The sequence below is a fragment of the Alnus glutinosa genome, chromosome 4 (assembly GCF_958979055.1).
Source record: "Alnus glutinosa chromosome 4, dhAlnGlut1.1, whole genome shotgun sequence".
Lineage (NCBI taxonomy): Eukaryota > Viridiplantae > Streptophyta > Magnoliopsida > Fagales > Betulaceae > Alnus > Alnus glutinosa.
The window spans coordinates 24,301,235-24,311,230 of record NC_084889.1 but is presented as its reverse complement, the minus strand read 5'-3'; the positions used below and the strand labels follow the sequence as shown (position 1 = coordinate 24,311,230).

General features: G+C 34.1%; 1 protein-coding gene across 1 annotated transcript; it reads left to right on the top strand.

Annotated features, from left to right (window-relative positions):
• Positions 1–382: 382 nt before the first annotated feature.
• On the top strand, positions 383–9,276 carry LOC133866382 (synaptotagmin-5). The gene is made up of 14 exons (XM_062302890.1): positions 383–891; positions 2,650–2,724; positions 2,818–2,925; positions 3,630–3,662; positions 3,764–3,853; positions 4,138–4,263; positions 4,361–4,504; positions 5,019–5,438; positions 5,818–5,949; positions 6,885–7,103; positions 7,212–7,484; positions 7,718–7,855; positions 8,168–8,470; positions 8,741–9,276. The coding sequence occupies exons 1-14, from the start codon at positions 703–705 to the stop codon at positions 8,960–8,962; spliced, it is 2,472 nt and encodes an 823-aa protein (XP_062158874.1). The 5' UTR covers positions 383–702; the 3' UTR covers positions 8,963–9,276.
• The last annotated feature ends 720 nt before the right edge of the window (positions 9,277–9,996 follow it).

Genomic DNA, 9,996 nt, shown 5'->3' with positions numbered 1-9,996 from the left:
TATTAATACTCTACATTAATAAGATTAAATAAAATATTATTGTAGAATTAAATCCTGAATATTAAAATTATCCCACATTCAAATAATACATTAAGAAGACTTCAAAATATATATATATATATATATATATATATATATATATATATATATACACATTAAGAAAGAATTCAACCCTCAATCACTGTCACTTAACAATAATTTTTTTTTTTTTAAGTGTCACTTAACAATAATTGGTGGCTCCATAGTCCATACCAATAAATGGAGTTAACGAAAAGATGGTGAAAAATAATAAATAATGGGTCCCAAGCAGTGGATCTGCACGTCTACTAACAGCAATACGGACAACTAAACCGTCCTTAACAATGATCATGGTTGTTAAGCTTCTGGGTTTAGAAAACTACGCTGACTAACAAAGACTTTTCGTTTTCTTTTGTTTTATTGATAACAAATCTAGACTGTTCGTCTTTCTTCTCTGCCAGCTTCTTTAATTCACCGATTAGGCTTCTTCAACTGACAAAATATCTCATTCCACTTTCCCGGAAAAAAAGTACTTTTTCAGGGGAATAATGATTTTGACCACTGACTTTGGCTAGTTTTGAATTTTTTGATATGGGATTTATGTGTTGCATCAAGTAGTAAAGTTTTCAGCTATATATAGGAAATTGATGTTAGAGAGTTGTGATCCACTGGGTCTCTGCTCAAATGGGTAGGAGAAAAAGGAGAGCTTTCAGTTTTGACGAGGCTGTGGAGTTTCTGAACCATCTTATAGCAGAGAAGCCTCTTCTTCCATTCTTGATTCCTCTGATATTTCTTGCTTGGGCTGTTGAGAGATGGGTTTTCTCTTTCTCCAATTGGGTTCCACTCGTCGTTGCTGTCTGGGCAGCCACACAGGTTCAAGCTCCTTGTGGCGTTCCTTTTCTTCTTTATTATATATTTTCCAAAATTTGCTTTTTTCTTTTTTCTTTTAATCTTTTTCCTTTTGTTGGGTTTAAGGGTAATTGCCTTCTAAGGTTATATCTTTTTTTTTCTTTTTTGGGTAAAGCTCTTTAGTTATGCTTGTGTTATGTAATTACTGCATACTAATGAACATGAGGGAGAAAATTGTCTGATCAATGGCTATCTAGTTTGAACAGATAGTGTTTTAGAGCTTTCCAAGTCTCTTATCATATTTATTTTCTTTCTAAACAGTTTTTGTGAATTTGGCCCTTTTGTTTCAACGCTCTTCTGTTGTGGCTCTGTTTAATACTAATATTTACTTTGTGCTGCACTTTTCATAAACTTTCGCATATCTCTATGAGTTTTATAAAATTGAGTTCTTCTTATGGTTGATCACAGCTCCATTAATCCTAATTCCTTATAGATAAATGTATATTTGTACATATACATATATTTGGTTTGACTACTTCCTTTCCACATATTTTTTTCCTTGTTTTGTTTCTTTTTAAATAAATTATGTTGAGTCGGGTTATTATATATATATATACATTAAGGGGGAACCATATCTGTTCTGGTTGGGTGGTCAGCCACCCACCTCCTCCCCTTCCTTGTTTTTATTTTTTTTTTCCCATTTCTGTTTTTCCTTTTTTATTTTTTATGGTTTTTTAGAAAGTATCAATCTGAAGTAACATTTTTGTACATGTGGAGCTAATTTACTGGGTCTGACTTGGTCTTAGGCCTACATGTCACAATTTCTGTCAAAAACCCTAACAACATGTGTACAGAGGGAGCGATTTGACAAATGAGCATACCTTAAGAGTGATTGGGTCAATTTTAAACACTAGGAGTGATTTGATAAAAGGTTAAACTTCAAGAATCTCTACAGTGTTTTTCCTCTTATTTCGAAAAAAAACCCACAGTATTTTTCTTCTTATTTAAAAACCTTCAAAATGCACATAACAAATGATAGGAGGTTAAATTAAGTAATAAGTTATCTGTACAGGAAGCTATACTGGTATGTGTTATGGCAGAAGTCTATCCAATAACTAGATTGCCCACGAAAAATAAATGCAGCAACTAGGGGCAATATTTCGAACCAATTTGTGGCAGTGGGTAATCATGTACTGATATTTCTCTATTTATTATTTATTTGTTTCTTTTTCATTGTTCAAGCTGCATTTGATTGCTGAATAACAAATCTAGCACTGCAAAAGATAGTCTAGTTTTGTGATAGTAGCTTCCAAGCTTCATCATCCCATATAAAGTTGTCACTCAGTTGACCTTTTTTTTTTTTTGCCTCAAAAAATTTCTTTTATTTTGTGCCAAGTTTTTTATGTTGGGGTTTGAAGCTAGGAGTAGAAGTTTGACTTCCACTAGTCTGCCCTGTAGAAACCCATTATGTAATCGTTTCCTTTATTTGGTATACTTGTAACTTTTACATCCTGTGAGTCGTCACATCATTTTTTAACTTCTATGTTGTGGTTATTTTTTTCCCTCTGGTTTTGATTCAAATTTAAGTTTAGCTCTACATTAAGTTTCTGCTTAGCAGAATTATGTTTTAATGTTTAATCTGTCTGAAAGAGCTCTATATTTCTCTCCAAGGTTTAGTCATTCTTTCAGTTTTCACTTATATAATGAACTTGTGGTTTTATGGATAATGGGTATTGAACTTGTACATAGTGATAACATCAGACATCGCTTTCATGTCTGCAGTATGGGAATTATCAACGACGAATACTTGTCGAAGAGTTGAATAAAAAATGGCAGCGAGTCATACGGGACACATCAGTACCTTCACTTATCTTGCTGCATTTTTACTAATATGCACTTTGAGTCTTAGAGATTTATGAAGTTAACTTTCTTCCGTTCATATTTATGTAGCCAATAACACCACTGGAGCATTGTGAATGGTTGAATAAGCTGTTGATGGAAGTATGGCCTAACTACATGAACCCAAAGCTTTCATTAAGGTTCTCATCTATTGTTGAGGTGAGATCCTGTCCTTCATTATACTTTAGATCCACCTTTTCTTTTCACTCAAAATAGAAAATATAAGATCCTTCTTCTCAATGTTTCATTTCTTGGAAGTATGTGCATGTTTCATGGATTTTTAATTAATTTCCCTGCACTGTGCTAAGTATTTTAGCTTACTTCTCAACTTGTTATTGATTAAGCAGTTATATCAGCATGTCCATAATTTAGAAACTGCTTCCTTTCCATAAAAAAGTTTGATGTATAGTAGTTTGAATTGATGGCAGGTATATATAGTGCCTTTCTTAGTTTCTATAGTAGATCTATTTGCATTTAGATATTCCAGATCACATATAGTTGATCCATGATCCTCCTATTGGTGGGCCTACAACAGTATATAAAATTAAAAGTACGAGATACCAGAAATCGATATATGATCTAGCTGATCCGGTGTGAATGTTCCATCACCGACTACTTGGTAGGAGATTAAAGTTACAGATATTCTCTTTTCTTATATTATCATAAAATCCTGGGAATTGATATGCTGCAATTGAATGCTGGAAGAAGTTGTGTTCACACTTTTTACCATAAGTGTTTTGATAATACATCTCCTTTTTGTTTTTACATACTAACATTTATGTTTTATTTTGATGTCTGTTTTTCTGTGCATATACTTAAGTTTTGTAATGATAAATTTTAATTGAAAAACTTCTTTTCTGCAGAAACGGTTAAAGCATCGAAAATCAAGGCTTATCGTAAGTGATCTACTTTTTTATTTCATTCAGTAATTCATATCCTTGAACTGATGATAACTATGTTCTACCTCTGTACTGAAGAAAAGCTATCCCTAATGTAGGAAAAAATTGAATTGCTGGAGTTTGCTCTGGGTTCAAGCCCACCAAGCTTGGGTCTTCATGGGATTTGCTGGTCAAGTTTGGGTGATCAAGTTTGGTTTCAATTTTACTTCTGAAATTTTTTGTGTATCCTACTCTTTGGCAAAGTTTCCTTCTTTTTTATCTTTTTTTTTTTTTTAATACTTTTTGGGGTAAGAAATGAATCTAAAACCTGTTTAACCTAGATGATAACTAGTGTGGTTTGTTGTTATATATATATATATATATATATATATATATATATATATATATATATTATTTTCATTCACTCAATGGTTTATATGAAATTTGGTTATGAAATTCCTGGGATCTTCACAAAGCATCTTTGTGTTGACAGCGAATCATGCGATTGGGCTTTGACTGGGACACAACTGATATGAGTATTTTGTTGCACGCTAAACTGGCCAAGCCATTTATGGGGACTGCTCGGATTGTTATAAATAGCCTTCATATCAAGGGTGATGTATGTAAAGTAGCTTTATTTTTTCTCTTTTCTCTGCTCGCTAAGCTGTTTCAGTGTTTTTTGATTGGTTATTCATTCACTGGATTACATTTTACAGCTTCTCTTGATGCCAGTTCTGGATGGGAGGGCATTTTTGTATTCATTTGTGTCAATTCCTGAAGTGAGAATTGGAGTTGCCTTTGGAAGTGGTGGAAGCCAATCATTACCTGCCACAGAATTGCCTGGCGTTTCTTCTTGGCTGGTGGGTTTCTCAAGGGATCATATTCAAGCACAAAGAAATAATATAGAGTTCATTACTTTATGTTGAGCTGGCTTCAGTTCATCTTGATCTGTTATCTGTCTCTTTGAATAGTTTATTGAGTTGTTTTGCTGCAGATTCTGCAATATCAGTAGTAAGGTGCATTTAATATCACAGATCTTTTTATTATTCCAAGAAATATTTCTGGAAAGATCCAGTTATTGAATGTTTGGAGCACAACTGCTGACATTTTTGTGAAATTTAAATTTGTAAATTGTCATGGTGGAGAATGCTCTCTACTTCTCATGACCAGTTTTCTGGAAAGATATTTCCTTTAACATGACAATGGTACATTCCTCACCTGAAATTAGTGAAGTACTCTTCTTTCCGAACTTACTTCCAGACAAATATAGCCTCCAATGATATTTTAGCAAATTTAGCTGGCCGTAATGATACATCTAGCTATACTTTTGGCAGAAGTCTAATAGTTTATTCTAATAATGTCTTTCTCTTCCAGGTTAAACTTTTAAATGACACCTTTGCTAAGACAATGGTTGAACCTCGCCGCCGCTGTTACTCTTTGCCATCTGTAGACCTAAGGAAGAAGGCTGTTGGTGGTAGTATATATGTGACAGTCATTTCTGCAAGTAAACTTTCTAGTAGTTGCCTGAGAGGAAACTCATCCAGAAGGCAGCAAAGTTCTTTTACAAATGGTACTTCAGAAGAGCAGGTTGTTGTTAAAGATCTTCAGACATTTGCGGAAGTAGAACTTGAAGAGTTAACTAGGAGGACAGATGTGAGATCAGGTTCAAGTCCCACATGGAATTCAACATTCAATATGGTTTTACATGAAGAGACAGGAACTATACGATTCCATCTTTATGAGTGCACACCAAGCAATGTGAAGTGTGACTATCTAGCAAGTTGTGAAATTAAGGTACTATTATACTTGATGCTAATGTTGTCTGAAATTATAAATCCATGGGCCATTATAATCCAATTTAATGATTTAGTTGGTTTCTGCACTTGAAAATGCATTTTGACATGCTTGAGACAGTAGCAAAAATCAAGGCATGGCCATAATATCTTAAAAGATTGCACAGTAGCATGACTTCAATAAATGCCTAGGTTTGGTTTATAGCCAGTAATCACCAATTATGCTTGTTTCACAAATTGAAGAATGAATCAAACATGTTATCAACTGGTAGTCCATTAAAACTGTTCATCCATACATCCCCTTATATACTCTTTGAATAGGGACTCAGCATATCAATTACTTCTGTCAACTAAGTCAAATTATTGTGTGCTATGAGCAGATGAAGTATGTAGGAGATGATTCCACAACATTTTGGGCAATAGGACCTGACTCTGGTGTAATAGCCAAGCACGCGTTCTGCGGGCAAGAGGTTGAAATGGTTATTCCATTTGAGGAGGTCAATTCAGGGGAGGTATAACATTAATAAATTTGATGAAAATAAATTTCTCTCCTTATATTTATGATGGTTGTATTCTATGATTTTTCCTTTTTCTTTGTTCTTTCCATACTAGCAGTTTTAGTTATAAAAATAACAAATTAGTTTCGCAACAACTTGATATACTTTTTCATCTCAAAATTGAAATTGGATACAGAGTTTGATTTTCATGAAAAACATTTCAAGAGACTTATTTTATTAATTCTTTTTTTTGGGGAAATAAATAACTTTACTCTGCAGAATCAATATGGAGACTCAAATTGAAGATATAACTAATTCAATCAAGTGCAGGGGTGAAGCACTTTCGATGTATGATTGTTATATATGTCAACCCAAAATCATATATGATTACCCATCAAAATGGTTTTAGGATCCTTACCAAGATGAAATTTATTTCAATTTCTTATATTATTTAATTCTAATTTAGAGCAAGACTTTCTATCTATGTAAGCATGCTAGTGAATGCTGTAGTAGCATTATTTCTTCATTTGTTAGATGAATCAATAGTAGTCTAATGCACTTTCTTGTGATGCTAGATTTAATAGTATGAATCAAAGGGCTCTTAGTTTGCTTGTTTTTGTCACATTATGGACCAGTTGTATAAACTTCTCCTCCATTCACATTTCATGTTTCCAACCTACTATTGGACCAATAAAAAGTTCAACTAAACCTTGAACATTGAACAGGCCTTCTTTATTCATTTAAACTGGAATTTATGTCTCTTTTTCTTTTTCCATTTTTTCAATATCTTTCGTAAAGATAGTATGAATTGGTGCTAATTAATTGGCATAGGTCGCTTCACTGAAATATGCTTCTTTGAAATGAGTTCCTTTTTTTCTTTTCTTTTTTTCTTTTTTTTCTTTTTTTTTTTTTTAACTCTCTTTCTTTCCTCATTTGAATAAATTTTGCAGTTGACCGTGAGGCTTGTATTAAAAGAATGGCAATTCTCGGATGGTTCACACACCTTCAACACCTATCATCTTAGCTCACGTCAATCATTGTATGGGTCATCAACTGTCCTGTCAAGAACTGGGAGGAAAATTAGTTTAACTGTTGTGGAAGGGAAGGATCTTATTGTAAAAGACAAATCTGGAAAATGTGACCCATATGTTAAATTGCAGTATGGAAAGGTAGGTTCTCTTTTTCTTCATAACATCAATATGAACTAGGGTCTTTAATAATTGTGAAAATTCAAGCATTATTTATGGTGACACCATATATGTCTATGAACTTATCAGGCTCTCCAGAGAACAAGGACCTCTCATACCTTAACTCCTATCTGGAATCAGAAGTTTGAATTCGATGAGATAGTAGGTGATGAATATCTTAAAATAAAATGCTTCAATGAAGAAACCTTTGGAGATGACAACATTGGTTCTGCACGAGTAAATTTGGAAGGACTGGTGGATGGATCACTAAGGGATGTATGGGTCCCCCTTGAACAAGTGAATTCAGGAGAGCTAAGGCTTCAAATAGAAGCAGTCAGAGTTGAGGACAATGAAGGATCAAGGGTATATTTTTCCTAGAATGAAAAGATTGATCTTTCTAATTGATTTGATATGAAGATAAAGAAAAGAAAAACCTACTGAGAATGTGAAGTTTTGAGCTGATCAAAATTCTTTATGAAGGATTAGATGCCAATTTTTCTAGATAATGTCACTCTTAATACGTCTTTATTCAGATTGAAAATATCTAGTCTGATATGCTTATTTCCACTTCTAATTTGTTGCTCCTGTATGTTCAGGGTTCAACCATAGGTTCAGGCAGCGGCTGGGTTGAACTTGTTCTCATTGAAGCAAAAGAACTTATTGCAGCTGATCTCAGAGGGACAAGTGATCCATATGTCAGGGTACAATATGGAAACTTAAAGAAAAGAACAAAGGTTTGAAAAGACTTTTATTACAATTATGATACTGCTAACTAATTTTTCAGTTCATTGAGGTTTTATCTCCAATAATAGTTTCAAGATCAAGTTTCGGAAATGGTATAGTGTGCATTTGTGGAAGCGGGTTTTCTTTGTTTATGATATGTTCCATTGATTTATTCCTTACTAAGGAGGGTTTTTTTTTAAAAAAAAAAATTGTTTGTCAACCTTGTAGCATACAAATAGGTTGCTTTATGCACTTGCTTGTAATCTTTTGGTGAGCTTACACTATCTGATCCCTGACCTGCTGTGCCATGGCCTGCCTTACAGGTTATGCATAAAACTCTGAATCCCCAGTGGAATCAAACCTTGGAGTTTCCTGATGATGGCAGCCCTCTAGTTTTGCACGTTAAAGACCACAATGCCTTACTTCCCACATCAAATATAGGTGATTGTGTTGTAGAATATCAGAGATTGCCTCCCAATCAGATGTCTGACAAGTGGATACCTCTCCAAGGGGTGAAAAGGGGAGAGATTCATATTCAAGTTACAAGAAAAGTTCCAGAAATACAAAAGAAAGCTAGTTTAGATTCCGAACCGTCCTTAACTAGAGCACACCAAATCTCTAGCCAGGTGATTGTTTTGTTTTGTTTTTCTTGTTCTTCCTGTTCCATTGATTTCACTTTCTAGCATGCTTCATAGTCAGATGAGCTCAGAATCAAGTTAACTTGAATACACGTAAAGTTCTGACATGGTTTGAAATCGCCAATTATTTTTCTCCTATGAACTTACCTGATCTAAATCAATATCATAAGATGATTTTTTTTTTTTTTTTGGTCTATTCATCATCATGCATCTGTGTCCTTTATGCTAACATATGTTGTTTAAAATGAGTCTGATCAGATGAAACAAACAATGAACAAGTTTCGATCTTTAATCGAGGGTGGCAATCTTGAAGGACTCTCAGCAGCTTTGATTGATATAGAAAACCTCGAGGATATGCAAGAAGAGTACATGGTACAGCTCGAGACGGAGCAAATGCTTCTAATTAACAAGATAACAGAGCTTGGTCAGGAAGTTCTCAACACATCTCCTTCCTTGAGCAGAAGATCTTCGGGCACTTGAGCCCTCCCTTTGAGGTTTTAACCTTAATGATTATTTTGCCCTCAATATAGTTTTGCTTACATGAAAACCATCAAGGATAGATAAGATTACTTGGTTCTCCATCTAATAGGTCTTATGGTTCATGTCACCTTCAGGCCGTGTATATCTAAGATGGGATGCTTGATATCTTTATAATATCAAGTTTAAGTTTTTCTTCTTTTCCCCTAATGAGTAAATAAGTTTATTCAAACAGAAACTTAATACAAATCACAAGCAGCAAAAGCTTAATACAAATTTCCTATTCGATAAAGAATCCTTGAAGTTCTTGAATGAAATTGCTCTGCTTCTGACATCAACAACAATGCATTTCTCTGGCATTCTTTTCAATCCAAATGCAGCATAGATTTACCAATTAAGCCAACTTAGCAACAGTGATAGAGAAGTTCTTTCCTTCAAAAACATTGGTATCACCGTATCGGATTGTACCAACGTCAGCTGCAGAAGGTCACGTTACAAATTTTGTGCAACTGATTAGAAACTTCTTTCATTATTGTTTGTTGTTATTCACGACCAAGAAAGCTCTGTAATGTTTACAAAGATTAGATGGCATATACATAAATGATCGTCATGTGAAACTTTATTATAAAGCATACTAAGAACTAGAACATAATAATTTAGTAATTTGTGGAATTCAAAATACCGACAGAAGTAATTCCTTTGCTTGGATTAAATAACGTACACTACAAAATGTACTTGCTAGTAGCTAGAATTTTTCCCTCCTTGTTTCTTTGTGTTAGGTTTTAGTTTTGGCAAATTCAGTGTCGAAATATGTTATGTTGTAAGATTTAGGTTTACGATTGAAGTTGGTTTCAAATGCGGTTCAAGAATTGGTTGGAATTGAGGAAAAGAAATGCCCGATCGATTGAGGTAGGACACATGGCAAGCTCTAGATTTTGGCGGAAATTTTTTGAAAGCCCAGTCAACTGAGACACATGTCGAGTGACCGAGCCTACATGACACGGCTGTGTCAAATTGCTATGGTTCGGATTTGACTC